This window comes from Panthera uncia, chromosome E1 (genome assembly GCF_023721935.1).
Source record: "Panthera uncia isolate 11264 chromosome E1, Puncia_PCG_1.0, whole genome shotgun sequence".
In the NCBI taxonomy this organism is placed as follows: domain Eukaryota; kingdom Metazoa; phylum Chordata; class Mammalia; order Carnivora; family Felidae; genus Panthera; species Panthera uncia.
In genome coordinates, this window is record NC_064814.1 from 13,299,978 (window position 1) to 13,320,347 (window position 20,370).

Genomic DNA, 20,370 nt, shown 5'->3' on the forward strand with positions numbered 1-20,370 from the left:
GTTCAGTCGTTGGAACTCAGAGACGCGAGGCGAGGAGGGGTCCCGGGCCCTGAGTGTGGGAATGGACAACAGGCCAGATACCCCCTCTTCCTCCTTCCAATCGCTGCTTCTTCCGGGGACCCCCTCCGCCCTCTTTCTGCCCCAGCCCTCTCCCCCCCCACCCCCCAAATTCTGCATCCTCTGCGGATTGGTGCCCGGCCTGCCAGGGGCGGGGCCCGAGGGCCCTGACGTCACCAGCCGAGGGGGGCGGGCGTCTAAGGGAGGGGGGAGACGGGCCCGGCTCAGCACCTCGGAGAGCTCCCTCCGGCCTTGTTTTGCTCTGGAATCGCCGCCGGGGGAGGGTGCCAGGGGGCCGGGCACCGGGAGCAGCGGCAGGGGGATGACCGAGCAGGGATCGAGGGGCCCCGGCGGGCAGAGGGCCCAGCCGTGATCCGGCGGGGGGGGGGGGGGCGGGGCCCGGGGGGGGGGGGGGGGCAGCTGGTGGCGGCAGCAGTGGCCGCACATCTGGATGGAAGCGAGCTTTGTCCAGACCACCATGGCTCTGGGGCTGTCCTCCAAGAAAGCGTCTTCCCGCAATGTGGCCGTGGAGCGTAGGAACCTGATCACCGTGTGCAGGTGGGCGCCGCTGGCGGGGGGTGGTCAGGGAGAGGCGTCGGGGCGGGCTGCGGAAATACGGACCGAGAGTGCCTGCCGGGAGGGTGCACAGCAGCCACGGAGGAAAAGGGATGAAGCACAGAGTTAAGAGGAGCGCGTCCACTGTTCCTCTCAGGCCCAGACCAGGAGGGGGTTTGGAGGTCTGGTCCCTATCCTTCTAGGCCAAGTCAGGCCTATGCCCAGTCCGGGGCCTAGGGGTGAGGGGTGTTTAATTGGCCCTGCAGCTTCCTGTGAAAACCAGGAAGTGACATTGTGTGTGAGGGGGAGGGGTGGGGATGGCTGGCTCCCTTGCTGGGGGCGGGGGCGAGGTGGGCAGAGAAGAACTGACAGGTAGCAGCCTGAACGCCCTCCAAGCATACCCTCACTCCCACCCCTGACATCCTGGCCTCTCAGGGGTGGGGCTTTCCTGGGAGATTTCCCAGGCGTAAATCCGGGAGCAGAGATGTGCCCTCCTCCATCTCTGGGCAGCTGCAGCCTGTGGCAGGATCAACTAGGGGTGTGGGCAAAGCCCCTGAATCCACCCAGTGAAGGGTGAGGGATGCTGTGCCTGCCGTGGGAAGGAGGGAGGGTCTGACCGCAGAAGCCTGGGTCTCCTGGGTTCCAGGGAGGAGACTGGGAGGGCAGATGTGTCCCTGAGGGTGGGGCTGTCGCAGTGTTGGGAAGATTCATCTGCTTTTGGGGGGCCCAGGAAATGAACCTTCCCACCTCAGCCCTGCAGTGACTCACCCTCACTGCCCTGCCCTGAGCCAGGAGCGGCCAGCTGCCCAGCCACTGTCCCTCAGCCTCACCTGCCCTCATCTCTCCCTCTAGGACCTACCTCCCCCCCCCCCCCCACTAGCTGCCTTCTCCATCTGCAACCTCCCCACCCCCATGCCACCTCTGAGGGCAGGCACTCCAAGTGCCGGGCTCAGCTGTCCTGCCTTGCCACCCCCACCTTGCCTACACACAGGCCTTGGCCCTGCTCCTTCCCCCCAGGAATCAGCGCTCACCTGATGCCCTGGCTCCTGCCCGCCATAGCTCCTTCCAGGTTCCTGAGCACACACCCAACCACACTGCATCTGCCCCAGCCCAAAGTGCAGGCTGCTGCCTCCACCCTCACCTCTCAACCCCTGCCACTATGGTATAAAACAAAGGTTTCTGCCTTTGGGGCCAGAGGGTCCCAGGTTCAAGCTCTGACTTCATCAGTTATTTGCTGTACAACCATGGGAAGTCTCCTAACCATTCTGGGTCTTGGGTGCCTCATCATCCCCACTGTCAATGTAACAGCCACACCAAGGAATAGTTATGGCATAATTCATGTAGGACCACATGCCTGGCACATGAAAATAGCCCTCTCCTGATGGTACCCTTCCTGTCTCTGAGAAGAAGGTTCTTCTTCTTTCCTTTGCCTGCTAGGACAACTGAGCCTCTTGAGTGCATGGGGAAAGGGGGGGGGGTGCGGGGAATCTCCCTTTGGCCTAGGCTGGAGAAGCAGAGGTTCTGGAGGTTCGGAAGTGGGCTTAGAGCTGGGGTGTGAGGGACAGAGTTTTGGAGGGGGTTGGGGGCATGACAAAGACTTAGAAACCCCTCAGGCCCCTGCTACCTCATCACTGTCATGTGGTTCGCCTCCAGCTCCCAGAACAGTTCCCTTTAGCAGGCCAAGGGCTCCCCTGGGCCCTGGCCTCCCCGTCTCCATGGTAACCTGCAGCAGCCACTGCACCTCCTAACAAGGAACACACCATGGGGCTCCCGGGGGCAATGACCAGTTCGGCGACACCCCTGAGGATAGATGGCAGATGGCTGCCACACTGAAACGAGCCCCAGGCCCCCACTGAGGGCTGACCCAGATGACCAGAAAATATCACGGGGGGTGAAGCGTGCTGCATAATGAAGCCCAGCTAATGCCCTAAACACACGCTCCTTCCAGCAGGGTCGACCTTACCATTAATGGCCCTGCTCCTCGCCACCCCTGCCCAATGGCCTATCACACTTACCTTCTCCCAGTCCTTCCTGGAGCCTGAGGCAGGTACTCTATTATTCCTGTTTGGGCCTCAGAGAGATTAAATGACCCGTCCAAGGCCACATGGATATCACCTGGAAACAGGATTTGAGTCCATCAGGCTGCTTCCATCTACTACGACCCCAACGCTGACCTGGCTCTGATTTCGGGCCAGACCAGCTCTAAGCCCAAAGAGAGGGAGGGAGGGCCTTTGGCTCAGTTCTGCCATTGGTCTGAGAGACTCAGAGGACAGTGCGTAAGGGCTGGAGCTTGCAGAGTGGAAGGCAGAGGAGGCAGGGGCTGCTCCCAGGCCTTGGGAATCGTGATGGCCACCAGGAGGCCACAAGATGTAGCAGAAAGAGGAAGCGCTTTGGAATCAGACATACTTACCTGACTCCTCACTAGCTGTGTGACTCTGAACAGATCAGTCCACCTCTTGAATCTTCAATTACCTTATCTGTCAAATGGGAATGATGATAGTAAGAGGACCTACCTCCCAGAGCTGTTGTAAAGATGGATGAGCTAATACATGCAAACTACAGTGCTTGACACATTACAGGGCTTGATAAGCTTAGGGGGGGAGGGCAGTTCCAAGCAGCCCCCATATCCCCCGACACCCACTCTTGCTCTGCTACCCACAATAGGGTAATAATGGGATGTTGGGAGCTGTGTCCTCATTCCTGCCCCATCCCAGTGCAGGGATGGCAGGTGGAGATTGCAGGGGTAGGGATTGCAGAGGTAGCTGAGGCTCTGAGCAGGATTGCAGAGAAGGACGGGGGCTGCTGGGCTCCAGTTTCTCAGCCCTGTTGGCTTCCCTTGATTCCCTTCCTCTCTGAGAAGCCAGGTGTCTGGACCTCTAAGACCCCTTCCAGAGATCTGCTGCCAATGTCCCGCACACACACCCAATGTGTGTCAGACCCACAACCTGCACACACACACACACACACACACACACACACACACACACGCACAGACACACAATGCCCCAGCCCAGCTCTGCACCGCCTGGTTCTGGGCAGCTGGTGTGTGGGCGACCAGGCTAGGAAGGAGAAGGGGAAAGGGGGGCATCCGTGTGCTAAAAGCCCACCTGGCCACCCTTGCATGCCCACGCTCCATGTGCTCAGTGCCAACTCACATGTCCTGGCACAGGTGACCCCCCGCCACCCCCAGAAGGGACTGAAGTTTGTTCCAGCAATAGCAGAAGACAGCACAGGGCAGGGGTACAAACCCACTTCTAACTCCTAGCTGACCTCTGACCCACACACATAGAAAATGCAACTCCAAAGGATGGGCAAGAAGGAAGGGGCTCTGGGAAAGACCCCTGACTCCGGGTGTCTCATCTTCTTACCTGTTCTATCCCCTCTCATACTTTATTCCTGAAGTTTCCTTTCTCTAGCTGTCACCTCTCCTATCACCTATATGTCAATCAGTCTCCCACCTGCCACTCTATCACTCCCAGGTCACAGCACCTCTGTGGTCACTGTGTATCCCTCCGTATTTCACCTTCTTTCCCTTTCCCACCACACCCATGCTCTTCATGACCTCTTCTCTGTCCTCCTCTCCCTCTCTTTGCCTAACACCCCTCCTCTACTGCCATTACCCTGTTGTCTCACTGGACCCCCACTTCCCCCTCTCCCACCCCTCACCAGGTTCTCTGTGAAAACGCTGCTGGAGAAGTATACGGCAGAACCCATCGATGACTCATCCGAGGAGTTTGTGAATTTTGCAGCCATCTTAGAGCAGATCCTCAGCCACCGTTTCAAAGGTGGGCGGGCCCAGCTCCCTGTCCCCTGTTGTCCAGCCCTCCTAACTCCCAGCCTTTAGCTTCCAGCCACCCACTCTGATCTACCCTGTGGCTTTCTGAACCCCATCATTTTGACTCTGGGCCATGCACAGAGCTGGGAAGAGGGGACGGGGTCTTCTGGCCACTTGAGTGGGTGCCCACAAGCCCAATCAATGGGCGTGCAGTTATATGCTAGTGAGCCCTTTGTGTACATGCATGTGTGTGCACATATGTTCGGGGGAGGCACCATGTGTGGGCGTGGCTGCTTATACTTATGCATGTGTATACCCCATTACATGGACCCTGTACAAACTCCCTGGTTTTGCTGAGCCCCCTCCCTGCCCTGGCTCAGCCTGTGCCCCAGCAGGTCCGGTGAGCTGGTTCAGCTCAGACGGGCAGCGGGGCTTCTGGGACTATATCCGGTTGGCCTGCAGCAAAGTGCCCAACAATTGTGTGAGCAGCATTGAGAACATGGAAAACATCAGCACAGCCCGAGCCAAGGTGAGGGGCCTGTGATGGGCAGGGAGAGGGCAGCTGTTGGTTGCAGGGGAATACAGGGGGGGGATTGCCTGCTCCTTGTTCCTCACCCCTGCCTACAGGCACTGGGTAGAAGAGCCACAGGAGGTCTAGACCCAATAGTGCACTCATGGGTCCCTTCAGGGCAACAAATAAAGGTGAGTGTGCTTTCCAGGGCCGGGCATGGATCCGAGTGGCACTGATGGAGAAGCGAATGTCGGAATACATCACCACAGCTCTGCGGGACACCCGGACCACCAGGTCAGACCCTCTCAGTCAGCTCGGCCCACAGATCCCAGTGTGCACGTTCACTGCCTAAACATACTCGATCCTTCAATTCTTAGAGCAACTTTCGGTACCTGGACTACAACTCCCAGCATGCACTGCTAGCTTGCTAGTTTCCCTCTCCCAGACTATCCTCTGCCACTGCGCCTGCCTTCCTGGAACACACCTTTAGCACCACCACCATCTCTTCCAAGTCAGATTAATTATTCTCCACCATTCGGCAGCACTGACCTCATGCACAGCCCTAACCTTAGACACACCTCTGAACAAGCCTCAACTATGTTAACCTTGTTCCATGACCTATAACACAGAGCCCTACCTACTCCGCAAACAGTGGCAGCAGTCTGTACTTGCTACCCATGGACGACAGAGTCCCAGTGTGCCGAGCCTCAGTCCCTGCACCGTGGGTTTGCAGAGAGAATGGGTCTCAGGGGCCGGGGTCACAGGCAGAATTTGTGCTTGAAGCTGAGTATGGTCAGGGTCATGTCTCTCTCCCCACCAACCCAGTGGTCACATACAACCCAATGTTTTTACTCCATTCTATCTCTAGTCTGTCCTCACATGTCAGAGTTTACATCACCATATTTTTGAGCACCTGCTGTATGCCAAGCACTAATGATTAGAACTGGTTTCCTGATTTTACCGTTCTGGAGGACTCCATGCTTTGCGGGAAAGGGGTAGTTCAGAGGATGGAGGAAAGTATTCTCAGGGAACACACGTTCTAATAGGTGGGAGACACAGTGGGCCCCACTCTGAGGGAGAGACCAGATCCACACCTGAGAGGTGAGCAGGAAAGAGACCCCTCCTTCCTCTAGGAAAGGTCTGTAGTAAGCTAACAAGAGAAGTCCTGAGGGGTGCCCCACCCGCCACTCCCGCGGGAGGACGCTGCACCATCAGTCCCTCGCTCCCCCGCCCCGCAGACGTTTCTATGACTCGGGAGCCATCATGCTTCGGGAGGAAGCCACCGTCCTCACCGGGATGCTGATCGGACTGAGCGCCATAGACTTCAGGTGGGGTCTGGATGGAGGTGGCGGAGGGAGTTTAGCCGCGAACGCCCACATTCCCATCTCCTCCTACCCGCCCCCAACCTTGTGGTTCCTCTGCCCCCAGCTTCTGCCTAAAGGGCGAAGTGCTGGACGGGAAGACCCCCGTGGTCATCGATTACACACCCTACCTAAAGTTCACCCAGAGGTGAGCAGCAGGACTGCTGTGATGGGTGGGGGACGGCGGGCAGGGGGCAGGCTGCGCCGGCATCCGGGTCCCTCCGCCCAGGGGGTCGGCAAGGGAAGCCCGGGCGGGCAGAGCGGGCCGTGCCCACCGCTCCTTCCCCCAAGCTATGACTACCTGACGGACGAGGAGGAGCGGCACAGCGCCGAGAGCAGTACCAGCGAGGACAACTCGCCCGAGCACCCGTACCTGCCGCTCGTCACCGACGAGGACAGCTGGTACAGCAAATGGCACAAGATGGAACAGAAGTTCCGCATCGTCTACGCGCAGAAGGTGCGTGATGCCGCGGCGGGGGCTGCGGGCAGGGGGGCGGGCGGCCGCTGGGACCCTCCCCCCGCGTCCCGCGGCCCGGGCTGAGCCGGCGCCCCGCAGGGCTACCTGGAGGAGCTGGTGCGCCTGCGCGAGTCGCAGCTGAAGGACCTGGAGGCGGAGAACCGGCGGCTGCAGCTGCAGCTGGAGGAGGCGGCGGCGCAGAACCAGCGCGAGAAGCGGGAGTTGGAAGGCGTGATCCTGGAGCTGCAGGAGCAGCTGTGAGCGCCGCCGCCGCCCTTCCCCGTCCCGGCCACCCCGACCACATCTCCCCCAGAGTCTAACGTCACCTTTCTTGATAACAGCATCTAGTGCAACCAACCGCCAGCATCAAACCACTGATCCCCTCACCTCCTCCACCCCAGGCCCCCGTCCCCAGCGAACTAAGTTACTCTCAACGTAAGATCCTGGGCGCCCCACTTCATCCGTCAGCTAGCATGGTTACAGAACATTACTCCTGGGACCCCAACATTACTGATAAGGACCTCAAATGTTACTTAGCAACCTTCAACACGATCCGTTATTCCCTCTGCTCAACAGCCCTCTGATCCACAACCACTGACCATCATCCCCAAGGTGACCACTGACTTCACTGCTACTCATCCCCAATAGCTCCCCCCTAGACCTTTTCATTACCCTGTGACCTGCCAGCAGGAGTCCCCAAGATACCCCATTAACCTTCAGGATTCCCACTCTGTTCTCTATCCACTCCACACTGACTTGAGTCCCACAAACACCCCATTGTCCCCTCCATCCCCCAGTAGGAGCACACCAAATCCCCGTCACCTCTCTAACCCCCAGTACCTTCCACTGACTCCCAGGATCTGCCCTACTGATCCTCAACATTCTGTCCCCATTTCTGCTACCCAGGTTTCATTCCTAACCCCACCACCACCTCTTTCTGAGCTCGCCCCCCCCCCCTCCCCACTTCTGCTCCCTCTCCTAGCCAGTCCTGACCCCTCCTCCCCATCCCAGGACAGGTCTGATCCCCGGTGACCACGTTCCCCTGGCCCAGGGTTCCAAAGAGCTCACTACTCCCCTGGTCAACCAATGGCCGTCACTAGGAACGCTCAATGGGGCAGAGGGTGCCAACAACCCCAAGCTCTACCGGAGGTAAGCCTCAGCCAGGCTCAGCTTGGGCCCGAGTGCTGGCCCTTACCGGGAAGAGGGGCACTGGGGGGGGGGGGCGCGGGGGGCTGTAGGCCTCTGCCTGCACACCAGCCCTCTGCTCTGCCACAGACACAGTTTCATGAGCACGGAGCCACTGTCAGCTGAAGCCAGTCTGAGCTCGGACTCCCAGCGCCTGGGAGAGGGCAAACGGGATGAGGAGCCCTGGGGCCCCATCGGTGAGCCCCCGATCCAGCACCCAACTCTTCCAAGGAGGGCTGAGGCCAGGCCTTGGGGCCTATGGTCAGGCCCTGGCCAATTCCCTCTTTCATTCAGCCCTTCCAGAGAGCTTAGCACAGCAATTAAGTTTGGTTTGGGGGTGTTGGGCAGACCCTAGGGCAAACTAGCTGTGCCTCCTCCCCTGCCAGCTTGGTCAGTCACTTCACCTGGCTGAGCACTTCCCATCTGTAAAATGGGGATGCTGATTAAAATAACCACCCATGTTGGCATATGGTGAGGGCTCAATGGCTTTTTGGCATGATGACATCCTCAAGGGGCTCACAAATTCTTGGGGAATTCTTTGCCTAACTGATTTGCTCTTATCTCATGCACTCTGCGAACCGCTTGCCTGACCATTGTTTCCCCCTTTTCTTTGGCTGCCAGGAAGCTCAGAGCCAAATTAGTGGCTCTCTTCAAGCGAATGTCCAGGACTTCAACGCATGCATTTTGTGTTGCCCTCCCCTGGCTTCACCTTGGTTCCCCGCCCTAGTTTTCCCGGTGCCTGGACTTCTGCCTTTTCTTTCTAAAAACCACACTGTACTGGATGATTTTAGATCTTCTTTGAGACAAGGCAGGCTATGGACGTGGAACCCCGCCACACTGTGTTTGTGATTGTCCGTGTGTCTGTCTCCCCACCAGACTGTGAGCTCCGTGAGGGCAGGGACCGTGTCTCGTCCGTTCTCTGTATCCCCAGTGCTTGGAACGGAACAAGTGCTCACCGTGTGTTTAATAAACAGACAGAGAGGATGAACCTCAGGGGGAGACAGAGACATAAACTGACGATTACAATACAGTGTCCCTGGCACTGTGCATGGCATGGGCAGATGCTTATCAAGGTTTAACTGAAAATGGCAAATGCTCCAGAAATGAGGAAAAATTCCTGGGGGAGGGGGGGTTCACCTGAGGGCTGCCCCTCCACTGCCTTCCCCTGTACCCCCCTCCCCAACTCACACACAGGCAGACCAGTTGGCTTGGCCTCACCTGCCCTCTCTCCCCAGGGAAGGACCCCACGCCCTCCATGCTGGGCCTCTGCGGCTCCCTGGCCTCCATCCCCAGCTGCAAGTCCCTGGCGAGCTTCAAATCCAACGAGTGCCTGGTGAGCGACAGTCCTGAGGGCAGCCCAGCACTGAGCCCCAGCTGAGGAGCGGTGTGGGCAGCACCAACGCCAGCCCCCCCACCCCCACCCTGGCCAGGGGCACAGACACCTGCCGCCTTTCCTCAGAGTCCCCCAGTCCAGGCCACTTTTCCAGGGAACGCTGCCCACCCAGCCATGGGTCTCTTGCAAAAGGCACCCTTTGCTTCTTGCCAGTTTTAGCTTTCTGCCCAAGGGAGCAGGAGCTGCAAAGGGGAGTCGGTTGGGCCAGGCTGCAGGGGCACCACGGCCACAGGGAATCCTTGGGAAAGTTTGTTCCATTCTTCTGGTGACCCTGACGCCCGGCTGGCTTCCCACTGGACTCTTCTTCGCTCATCCCCACCACCCTCCTCAGGAGCTGGTGGCCCAGCCTCAGCACCCCCACCTCCCATGCCTCTTCAGTCTGTCCTTGTGTATTCTCTGGAGTCCCTCCCTTCCCAGTCCCCAGGGCAGGGGCTCTGAGGGGATCAGGCAAATAAAAACCAGAAGACTGAGGGCAACTTTGTCTGTGGGGGGCTGGGACTGGACACTGTCCTGAGGTGGCATAATCTGATAGAGCCGGTGCCGGGCCCATAACGAAGGTGATGCTAGACCGGACAGAATGGGTGCGTGCCCCACGGGAGCAGACCTGTCAGAAGAATGCCAGGAGTAGGTGGCTTTCCTGAGAAGGGTCCTAAATGTTAGGCCTTTCCCCAGCAGACATGTAAATGCCCCATTCAGCCTAATACTCTTAATAACTTGCTTAGCCCCAAGCAGAGAAGACACTGAACATCCTGGGGGCAGGTGGAGGAGGCAAGCCCTGGCAGGGCCCTATTCTCCTTCCGGCACCCTGAGCAATTCAGCTTTGGCCCAGAGTTGCAGACCCAAAGAAGCAACCTCCCTCCTCTGTTGGCACTGAAGTGTGCCCTTGGGGAGAGGTTGCACCACCTTCTACCCTGGCCCTAACACTACCTGTCGCCCCCAACTCTGGGTCCTTGCACTGACCCAGCTCTTACTAAATAAGGAGGGGGGTGCTTTACATGGGTACCACCTGGGCAGTAAAAGCCGCTGTCAAGGTCCCCTCCAGGCCCCCTCTGTGCAAATCACTCACCAAGTCCCAGTTCCCTCCCCACCCCTGACCCCCCTGCACTCACAGGCACTGGAGAGAAGTTCATCATCTTTAGACTCAAGGAATTAACAGGGAAGGGTGCAGACTACACCAGGCCCAGGGTTTTGTGGCTCCCAGAAGCAGACCCAGCTACAGCAAACACAGGGAAATGGTGGGAAGGGAGGGGGCAGTTATCCGATTTGGTCTTGAACTTGGTCGGGGCGGGGGGCTGGAAAAGTGATTATCCTTGGGGCTTGGGAATGAGGAACAGCAGGAAGAAAGCTGTTTTAGGGGGGCCTTGGCAGACCTAGAGGGGTAGCCCCAACCCCTGGAGCTCATAGTTGAGAGGGAAGGGAAATGAGGCCCCTCCCCTCAGTGCTGAGGACAAGGCACTTGGCTCAGTCTCCTTCTGCCCCACCCCCATCCATGGAAGAGATAGGGTCCTTGTCCCCTGGCTCCTTTTAAGAGCCCAGAGGCTGTTCTCTGTTGAGCCTCTGGAAGAAGCTTTTGCCAAACTCGTAAGTGCTGATCATGATGGCACAGGAGGGGGCAGCCTTGATGATCCTCGGGAGAAAGCCTGCAATGGGAGACGGAGATTAGGGTCAGAGGTCAGGGTCCTGGGAGGGGCCCAATCCTTCCAAGTTTGGACACACACACACAGACACTCACCTGCAAAGAGTCCCCTGGTGCCAGACTCAGCCCGGATCCTCCGCAGCAGCAGCCAGGTGGAGTCGGCGTGTGGGGGCGTCACTGCAAACGTAAGGCACAGCCCAGTAAGACCCCGCTTGGGCCCCCACCTGCCTAGCCCCACACCAGCCAGAACCTTCACCTCTCACAGCCTCCACCGCTCCCAGTGCGACCTGGCGTTGCGTCTTCACCACGTCAAAGGGTAGAGTCAGGATGGCCGCCACCTGGCGGGGTAGGGAGAGAGCTGGTCTCCATTCCCAGGACCCCCATCCCTCGCATCCAGCCAGGGTCTGCCAACCTTAACTAGGATTTCACCAGGGAGGGCGAGCTTGCTCCTCAACAGGCAGCCACCTGCCGCTACACGAGCACTCTTCTCTTGAGCACCTCCAACAACCCTCAGGCCTCCCAAGGACACATCCACTGGCCTCACTCCCTGTCCGATCAACTCACCGTCCCTGAGATGCCGCCAGCCACAAAGCTGATGCCCACGGATGTCTGGTCTTTTGGCCTGAGCCCGCTCAACCAGCTCTTCACCAGCTCATAGTTGAACCAGTACAGGGCTTGGGGGCGCAAGGATACGTTCATTAGAGTTGGAGAGGGCAGCAGGGTGGCCCCAGACCTCCCATTTTCCACTGCTGCACAATGTGACAAGCCCTCCCTCCTGGTAACCAAGACTGCTCGTTACGTGCCAGTTTCTGTAACGGGCCCTCTGCAGAAATTTACTTCTGAAAACCTGGGTGAATACCCTGCCTGCTGGCCCCATTGCACAGATGAGCTATTCAAAGCCCAGAGAAGTCAGGTGACTTCAAAGTCAGTAATAGCACAACTGGGATTTAACTGCAGAACTCTTGTGAGTCATCCAAAGGCTCCGTTATCCCAGCCCCTGCACCCCTGATTCCTACCTGAAAAGGGCACATCCCGAAGGGCAGTGGGGCCCCAGCCCAGCCACAGCGAGCGCCAGCCGCCCTGAGCCATGGCAGCTCGGACACAGGCACCCAGCTCCCGGTATGACACGTGCTGAGCCTGCAGCTTTGTCCGCACCAGCTCCAGGGGGCTGATCACAGTCACGGTTCCCACTAGGGGGAATAGTGGGGAGAGGTCAGCTCACGGGGCCCAACGGCAACGTGTCCCAGGATCTGGGGGCCCAAGAGATCCCTCTACCCCTAAGCTGCCAGACACCGGAGCTGGAAGCCAGAACCGGACTCAAGCACAGGTGGGGGTCAGAGAGAGAGATCAAGGGCCCAAGGCTGTGCTCACAGCGGGCTAGTGCGCCAGCCACCATAGGTGCGTAGAGGTCAGAAGTCAGGGCTCGACCACAAAGGAAGGCCTTGAGTTGGTCATAGGCGGTGAAGTAGATGGCAGTGGCCGGCACAGTCATAACCCTGGGAGGGTGAACAGAGGTTAGCTGGGACTCCCAAAGCCTCCCAAACCTCCCAGGCCTCCCCTGCCCAGTCAGCCAACAGGAGAGGAACGGGCCAGAGGATTCCGGGAAGGAAAAGCAAATACACAAGCTGGGATACTCACAAGGTGGCTGGGAGGCCGCTCCACAGGGTCCTAGTGCCTTCATGTCTCACGATCTTCACAAAGGCATCCTGGCCAAGCAGACACCAGTCCGCAAGGAGGAAGGTGAAGAAGCTCCATGAGGGGGCTAACCCATACTTGGCCCCAGCCTGACGCCCTCACCTCTGCCCACTGCCCAGAGTCCTGGCGGTAGTCGCTCAGGCCCCCACACACTCAATCACCCACTTAGCTCCAAGTGGACTCTTGCCCACCCTTCAAAACCTCATAGCGACGATACCTCCTCAGGGAAGCCCTTCCCAAACTGAACCGGCCACCCCTACTTGCTTTGTGTCACTCATTCTCTTCTGAGTCTGCAGTGTGACCAATGCAAAGCCCTCAGGAATGCCTAGAGACACGGTTGACGGCACAACTCACCAAGGTGCCCGTAAAACGCGTGGGGTCCTGGAACCAGGTGGCACAGCGGGCACCATTTGGGCACAAGTACAGGGGCTCCAGGACACCATTGCAGTACAGGAGGCACTTCCCTGTGGATCGGAGAGAGGAGGGCACTGGGAAAGGGGAGGGGGTGTTAGGATGACTATGCTCTGGAACCCTGCAGGGAGGTGGTGAGCCCCCATCCCTAGAGGGCCAGCAGAGGCTGTGGTCCCTGCGTGGACATTCCTGACAGAGGGCTCGCTAACAGGACCTGGAAGTGTGTGCTAGGGCTGTGGAGCTCTCGGGTCCCCTGGGGACACTCCCTCCCCTGGGCCTTCACAAGCCCCCTGTGGCTTGGGGAACTCACATTTGGTGTAGGGGAGGCTCCAGAGTCTGGAGGAAGACATCAGCTCTAAAATACAAGGCAGTCCCTTAAGTCAGGAGAACCCCCCCACCCGCTCCAGGGACCCCATCCCTGGAAGACCCTTGTTTTATCCAGGCATCACCCCATATTGGCTCCAGGGTCGGGCACTCACCACCGGCCACGGAGGGGCGCTGAGACTGCAAGCGTACCTTCACCACGTCCAGGGGTGTCACTGGGGGGAAGACAGCAGGTCTGAAGTCTCCTTAAGGACCCCAACCCTGACCCCTCCTCCAGGACCAGGTCCCCTCCAATCTTTGGTCTGCCCTAGTCCCCAGCTGCCCCCACCCCACCTCCCCAGATCTTACTGAAGAGGGAGGTGACCACAGCTCCGGTGCCTGAGGCCACCATTTGTTGGAGGGGGCTAATGCCCCCAGGGTTCTGGTCAGCCATCTTGTAGCTTCAATTCTGAAAAATAAACAGTCAACTGGAGTCCCAACTCACAAAACACGAGTCAGTGGGAAGGGAAGAAAGGGATTTGACCCAGCCCTTCATCCCAATTCACTCACTTAACATGAATTCAAACGATCCTCACGATAACCTTTTAAAGCACTTGTCAGCTCTACTTTGTCAATTGAGAAACAGAGATTCATAGAGGTAGGGTGACCTGACCAAGGTCACTGTGGGAGTAGTTAGGAGGGAAGCCTGGGGAGTTACTCACTGGTTAAGAGGCAATAATGGCCCACTGCCATTCCCTCATCTAAGCAACACGGAATTACCGTGCCCCCTCCTCGGGGCAGGCACCTGGTTTGGCCCTGGGGACCCAAAGATCAAAACGTCTGAGCCGCTCCCCAAAGCCCCTGCCTCTCGAGGCAGGCACTTGGGAGCTCCGAGTCACCGGGCCTGAAAGGTGGGGCCGAGCAATGAGGGAAACGTGTAAACAAATCTGATGGTCACGAAAGGACCGTCCTCTCTCTCGGGACTGCAGGCGAGCTTCCAGGCCCTCCCCCGCACCCTCCCCCCGAGGCCGGAAGGGCCAGTCCCCAGGCCTAGATGGGAAGGACAATCTCTCTGCTCTCTTCCCAAGACAGAGGCGGGGTTGTTCGGCCGAGAGGGCGGAAAGTAGGTTTGGAGAGACAGGATCTCTCCTTGTTCCTCCGGCACGCCGGTCCCGCGCTCAGCGGACGCCCGGTGGGACCGAAGAGGTCGGGCCGACCGCTCACGACTCCAGGCCCCCAGCCCAGCTCAGGCTCCCCGGGACCTCGGAAGGCCCACCTCCACCCCCGCCCCCGCCCCGAGCCGGGCCCTCAACCCCGGTCCAGTTCCGCCCACCTGGCTCCAGGCCGGTGCTCGCGCTGCGCGGCGCCCAGGGCCCAGCGGGCCCATGGCGGCTCCGCGGCCGGTGCAGGGTCCGCGCGCGCTCGACCCGTACCGAGGCCGACTTGAAAAGCAGCAGAGCCCGCCCCGCCTCCGGACCGCGCCGCGAGGCCCCGCCCCCCGCCGGCCGACCTGCCGCACGCCCGGAGTACCGCCGGCCCCGCCCACCCGCAGAGGTTCTGGGACCCGCACCGCCCCAGTCCCCCAGCCGAGGGAGGGTGCGCCGCAGGTTCTCCGCCGGACCAGCGCCCCAAGGTCGCGGGGTCTCCACGTCGAGCGTGACGGAGGCAGCACCGCACTTAACAGCGTGGTCTTACAAACTCCATCCCACCAGTACGCTGGGCGAGCGCTGTCCGGGGAGTCCCAGCTCTTCCCTTAACTTTCCAGACCAGCGTGGGTAAAGCGCTCTCCCGCTCTTCCTCGGTGTCCTCATCTGCGGAGCCGGCAGGGATTTGAATCAGTTCTTCCAAGGCCACGGGGCGATCAGATAGTGATGGCATATATTTACCCGCCGGGCTCCCTGCGGAGTCTTCCAATTTAGTGATGACCTACGGAACAGAAATTAGCATTATTCCTATTTTACAGATAATCGACTGAGGCGCTGCTCCACAACCTCTTGCCAAACTGCTGGGTACCTTGCGCGTGGGCGCTGGGGTTAGAAGAGCTGTGACTCGGACCAGGCAGGCTGGACAGAGAAAAGGCTCGCCCGGGAGCCAGGAAACACAGGGTCCGCCGGACTCCATTTAGGCTGCATCCCACCACCGTGTGTGACCTTGGGCAAGTTACACCACCACTCCGGGCCTCGGGTTCCTCCTTCGCACAATGAAAGGGTTGAGTAGGAAAGAAGGGGACCGACATTTTTGCGTTGGCTACTGTCACGTTATTTTTTCTAAGTCCCCAAGTTTTTAGAAGTGTATTATTATTTGGGCCCTTTTGACAGAAGAGGAAACGGGGGCTCAAAGTTAAGTGCCTTCCAGGTACTTTCCCCCTGCACTGGGGGGTGCCGCACTGGGTGACAGGTAGGCTTAAATCCTGCGCTGACGTCTCTGATCCCGCTTCTCAGAGAGACACGTATCTCCCCCGCAAGCCCCGCACCTGAGACCCCCACCACCTGCCTTGCCTTTAAAACTTTTGTGCAGTCGTAATTATTTGTCCGAACACAGAAAAATGAACACGGAGTGCAAACCTGCGCCTTTAAGAAGGGCAGTCCGTGACTTTGACGTCACCAGCTTCTCGGACCTGAAGCCGCCCAGCCAGCCAGCGCACTCGAGGTTAGCACGCGGATTCGAAGGGGCCAACCATCAGCTTTCCCTGAAACTGGCTTTGGGGCTCCGAGAGGCTTGAAAGCCCACGTTTAGGAGCGGGAGAGTGCAAACTCTAACGGGTGAAGTGGCCGCTGGTCGAAAGGGCAGGGGAGAAGGTGCCTTTACATTCCCTTACCCCCCGTCAAGAGGAGGTCTGAAATTACACAAAATCATTTTATAAACTGTATGTATGTAAAGGCGAGAACCAAGCTTCTATTAAGGTCTTTCACAGCCTCCAAGTTACGGTTTACCCAAACACGTTCCCAGCCAACAACCAAGAGATTACTCTTCCATGATACAGAGGAAGAAACTGAGGGCCTTGTGTGTAATGGCTCCTACCGTGGAGTAGAACCAAGACTTCTCTCAGCAATCTCCCATTTTGCAAATAAGAAAATGGAGGCGGGAGAGGTCAAAATCACACCAAGGTCACTCAAATGAAAGAGCCAGGATTCAAACCCCCAGTTGCCTGAGTCCAGAGGAGCTCTCACCCCACCCGGTTCAGAACCAAGTTTCTCTGCTCCCTGCAGTGACCTGCTCACCTGTTGGAGGTTTTATCTACTCAGGCCTTGGGCTCAAGAAATCCAAGAAATGCAGCTTGTGCCTCAAGATCAGAGCACGTGGGAGGCAGGGGCCAGCACCACCTCTAGCAAATATCTTAAAGCCTCTGTGCCTTAGCTTTCTCCTTTATAAAATGAGCTGATGGGGATAATAATGCACCCACCTCATAATACACTATGTGAGGATTTAATAAGTTAATAGTAGGTTGATAAGTTAATAGCTGTGAAATACTTAGACCCTTGCCTATCCTGTGGCAAGCACTCAATGACTATTATTGATTGCCCATCCCCAGGACCTGTAGCATAGAATGTTCTAGAAAGAGCCTTTAGAGCATCCAAGTTCTGGTCCTACCTCTGCCTCCAAATGCAGACACAGATAGTAATAATTCCTGAAACACCTCCTTGCCCAGAGCCAAAATCATACAGCTGCAAAGTAGCAGTCAGAACCAAACCCGGTGACCTCTGAGCCTCAGTTTCCACCCACAGTAGAATAAGGGGCTTGCATTCCATTTCTGGTTTTCTTCTCGCAAGAGGAGGCCTGTGAGATTTATCGCTATGCCTCAGTTTCTTCATCTGAAAATAACAATGATGTCATTCGTCCTGCCTAACTTACAGACTCCTAGCTAAAGTCACATCTGTGAAAGCCCGGTGAAGAGTCGACAAATGGTTCTGTGGCTCCTGACAGGATCCCTGAGTTGATCAGATCACGGTCCCTGCCTTCCCCCACCGGTAAATGCTTTGAGCTGGAGAAAACCTTGGGACATCACTGGTGTGAGCAAAGCCCAGTGCAGTGGCAACAGTCTGGACAGGTGGGAGGGCTTATCCGGGGGCAATGAGGCACCACTCAAGCTACTGGATGCATCTCCCAAGGATGGTCGTGGCAGCTGCAGGGCGGATCAGGAGCCTTGAGATGCCCATGAAGCTCTGGGGCCCTGGCTAGACTCACCTGCCCAGAGACCTGAGGAGGAAGCAGCCATTGTCCCGGCTGACTTGGCCACAGTTCACACTGACCACACACCCAGTAATCCTTCCAGAGGCAGCATGTGGCCCCACATGGCCATCACCAGCTTCCTCATCAGATGGAGAAACAGAAACTCCTTTCAATCATAAAAGGAAAGAAAACAGCCCTAGGAGCTGTTGTGGGGACTGAAGGATAAGTCCTTGCCTGGCCCTGGGGGAGTGACATCAACAGAAGGTAGTTTATTGTGAGATTGAATTCTTCCATACAAGCCCTGCAGGGGGACAGTGCCACACCCCCCCCAAGCTTGCACTCCACCCACCCCCACCCCCGGCATCTGGGAAGACATTTGTGGGGCCTAAGTCATGCTTGTGTCCTTCCCATGGACCCCACCAGCACCTATGAGCTCATAGCCAGCACCTGTCTCCAACTGGAGCTGTCTTCCTGGAGGCCGGGCCCACAGTTGCAGGCCCACTGAGCTGGAGAGAAATCCAAACTCCAGGCTCAGCGCTAAATGCCAAGTCAGATTTTTGATTGGACCTTGAGGGCAGGAAGGGGTGGGTGAGTTGCAGAAAACTATATTGGGCCAATCGGAGAAAATTGAGTAAGGCCCGTATAGTAGATATTACCTCATCGGTGTTAAATTTCTTGAGTGTGCTAACCGTGCTGTGGTTTCATAGGAAAATGCCCTTGTTCTTAGGAAACACACGCTGAAGTGTTTAGGGGTGAACATCTGCAATGTAGTCTCAAACGGTTCAGCAAGAATAAAGAGAGATAAAACCAATGTAGCAGAATGGGAAGAACCAGTGAAGCAAGGCGAAGGGCATATGGGTCCTCATTGTACCATTCAGGCACTTTTTCTGAAGTTTTTGAAGTTTTCAAAACAAAAAGTTGGTGGGGAAAGGGATTTCTTGCTCTGAAATACTTAAAGGGCCAGAAAGCAGCAAAGCTGCCTTCTTTTTAAAAATTTTTTAACAGTATCTATTTTTTTTAACTGTTATCTATTTTTGAGAATGGGGGGGAAGGGCAGAGAGAAAGGGTGACAGAGGATCCAAAGTGGGCTCTGTGCTGACAGCTGAGAGCCCAGTGTGGGACTCAAACTCATGAGCCGAACCGAGCCGTGAGATCATGACCTGAGCTGAAGTCGGACAATTAACCGAGCCACCCAGGTGCCCCAAAGCTGTCTTTTTTTTTTTTTGGAGGTTAAAAAGATACCCGTAATAGCTAGGATCAACCCACCCGGGGAAAGGCATCTGTTCACAACACCTCTCCGTCCCCCACCACTGCCGTCTCCAGCACCCACGCCCGAGAGGGTGAGTTGGGGAGTTTCTGGACACCCAAGGCTTCATTGAAGGGACCCTAGGTGTAGTCTGAGGAAATGGCCCCAGAGGGAAAGGGTCCTGACAGACCCTCCAGAATTGCCTCCCTCCACCCCTATCCCTGCCCGACTCCCAGAGCTCTTAGGGACAGGCTCTCTCCTGCTCAGCTCAGAGACAGAGTTAAATTAAAAAGCAGGGCTGGAGAATGTACTGGGTAGTTGTTCTCATCCTGAGCGCTACCGCCCCCTAGGGGACATCTTGTGAATTTATGAAGCCGTTTGTAGTTATCACAAGATTGGGGCTCCTGGAGTTTGATAGAAGGCAGGAGGGAGATGCTAAATGTCCTATAAAGTGTAGGAAGGATATCCTGACGCAACCAGGAATTGTCCCGTCCACCACTCAATCTTCCTTTGTCTTTCTGGCCACCCACATACATTAGAAACACATTCATAATTATCTGACCTAGAGGCTAGCCCTATTTCACCCACATCTTTTGTAAATGCTTTTTTTCTTAATTTTTTTAACGTTCATTTATTTTTTTTGAGACAGAGAGAGACAGAGCATGAAGGGGGGAGGGTCAGAGAGAGAGGGAGACACAGAATCCAGAACAGGCTCCAGGCTCTGAGCTTTCGGCACAGAGCCCGACGCGGGGCTCGAACTCACAGACTGCGAGATCACGACCTGAGCCGAGTCGGGTGCTCAACCGACTGAGCCACCCAGGCGCCCCTTTTGTAAATGCTTTTAAAATATATTGAGTTTTCCAGGAATAAAACTACCCTGCAATCCTACAGAAGATTTGGCTATATAAAATAATTTTAACGTTTATTTGTCTCCATTAGAACTTTATCAAGGGTAATTCACCATTTCAGAAAATCTTGTCTCCTTGGCCACCTGGCCCGTGTGAGCTCAGTTGCTAACACGACACTCCAGCACTGGGTCTCCATTTACAGTTGCCAGTGATTCATTGCCAGGGATTCCTGTGCATTTACAAGCTTCTGTTCTCTCATGGAGTCAAGCCTGAGCTTTCACACGCAGAAACGCGTATTATTTTATTCTAAATTATTTGTTTCCAATTATTTGTTTTTCCTCTGTATTCCGCTTTGAACTTTATATACACTTCTAACGACACCGTGCCTAGGAAAATGGTATTATCTATGAATTTCATTTCTGAAAATTTGTTAAAGGAGGGTGCAAAACATATATTACCAAAAGCAGGCTTTGGATCTGTTTCTACCGAGAACCTCGGAAAGGACCCTGAGAGCTTACCAAGCACGATCCGGCCTCATGTGGTATCATCGCCTTCTGGGGGCCGCATGTTGTGCCTCTCAGTGTGACGAATGCTACCTAGGGTACATTGGCTACGAGACCAGAATGGCCACGCCAGAGCTGAGCCCAAACGGAGGCGGAGCCGTCCCAGAGGGGCCTGGACCAAAGGGCTGACTGTGTGCATCTCCTTTTTTAAATTTTTTATTTATTCTCTCTCTCTTTTTTTCTTTTTAGCTATTTTTGTGTGTT

At 56.7% G+C, this 20,370-nt stretch overlaps 2 protein-coding genes across 8 annotated transcripts; one reads left to right on the plus strand and one right to left on the minus strand.

Moving 5' to 3' along the window:
* Positions 1-279: 279 nt before the first annotated feature.
* On the plus strand, positions 280-9,765 carry RUNDC3A (RUN domain containing 3A). 4 transcript variants are annotated; one of them, XM_049636246.1, is made up of 11 exons: positions 280-615; positions 4,282-4,397; positions 4,768-4,916; positions 5,107-5,192; positions 6,137-6,226; positions 6,327-6,407; positions 6,551-6,716; positions 6,816-6,973; positions 7,728-7,865; positions 7,992-8,098; positions 9,137-9,765. In XM_049636246.1, the coding sequence occupies exons 1-11, from the start codon at positions 509-511 to the stop codon at positions 9,277-9,279; spliced, it is 1,341 nt and encodes a 446-aa protein (XP_049492203.1). In that variant the 5' UTR covers positions 280-508; the 3' UTR covers positions 9,280-9,765. The 4 variants fall into 4 exon arrangements, with proteins under 4 accessions (XP_049492203.1, XP_049492204.1, XP_049492205.1 ...); XM_049636247.1 differs by lacking the exon at positions 9,137-9,765 and adding an exon at positions 8,523-8,900; XM_049636248.1 differs by lacking the exon at positions 7,992-8,098.
* Positions 9,766-10,414: 649 nt separating this feature from the next.
* Positions 10,415-14,806, minus strand: SLC25A39 (solute carrier family 25 member 39). Of its 4 annotated transcripts, none has more exons than XM_049636251.1 (12): positions 14,673-14,806; positions 13,709-13,808; positions 13,516-13,575; positions 13,347-13,391; positions 12,980-13,089; positions 12,569-12,636; positions 12,302-12,426; positions 11,947-12,120; positions 11,495-11,604; positions 11,187-11,268; positions 11,027-11,107; positions 10,415-10,934 (listed from the first exon to the last, which is right to left on the minus strand). In XM_049636251.1, exons 2-12 carry the CDS (start codon positions 13,791-13,793, stop codon positions 10,819-10,821), a joined length of 1,056 nt encoding a protein of 351 aa, XP_049492208.1. In that variant the 5' UTR covers positions 13,794-13,808; positions 14,673-14,806; the 3' UTR covers positions 10,415-10,818. The 4 variants fall into 4 exon arrangements, with proteins under 4 accessions (XP_049492208.1, XP_049492206.1, XP_049492207.1 ...); XM_049636249.1 differs by having other exon boundaries at positions 12,980-13,113; XM_049636250.1 differs by lacking the exon at positions 14,673-14,806 and adding an exon at positions 13,910-14,583 and having other exon boundaries at positions 12,980-13,113.
* Between the last annotated feature and the right edge of the window lie 5,564 nt (positions 14,807-20,370).

Coding starts and splice junctions, on each gene's coding strand:
- SLC25A39 (XM_049636249.1), bottom strand. CDS start 13,793: ATGGCTGACCAGAACCCTGGGGGCATTAGCCCCCTCCAACAAATGGTG. Junction 13,114..13,346: donor GAGCCTCCCCTACACCAAAT/GTGAGTTCCCCA, acceptor CCCCTTTCCCAG/TGCCCTCCTCTCTCCGATCC. Junction 11,605..11,946: donor TCGGGATGTGCCCTTTTCAG/GTAGGAATCAGG, acceptor TGCGCCCCCAAG/CCCTGTACTGGTTCAACTAT.
- RUNDC3A (XM_049636245.1), top strand. CDS start 509: ATGGAAGCGAGCTTTGTCCAGACCACCATGGCTCTGGGGCTGTCCTCC. Junction 6,408..6,550: donor TACCTAAAGTTCACCCAGAG/GTGAGCAGCAGG, acceptor CCTTCCCCCAAG/CTATGACTACCTGACGGACG. Junction 6,717..6,815: donor GCATCGTCTACGCGCAGAAG/GTGCGTGATGCC, acceptor GGCGCCCCGCAG/GGCTACCTGGAGGAGCTGGT.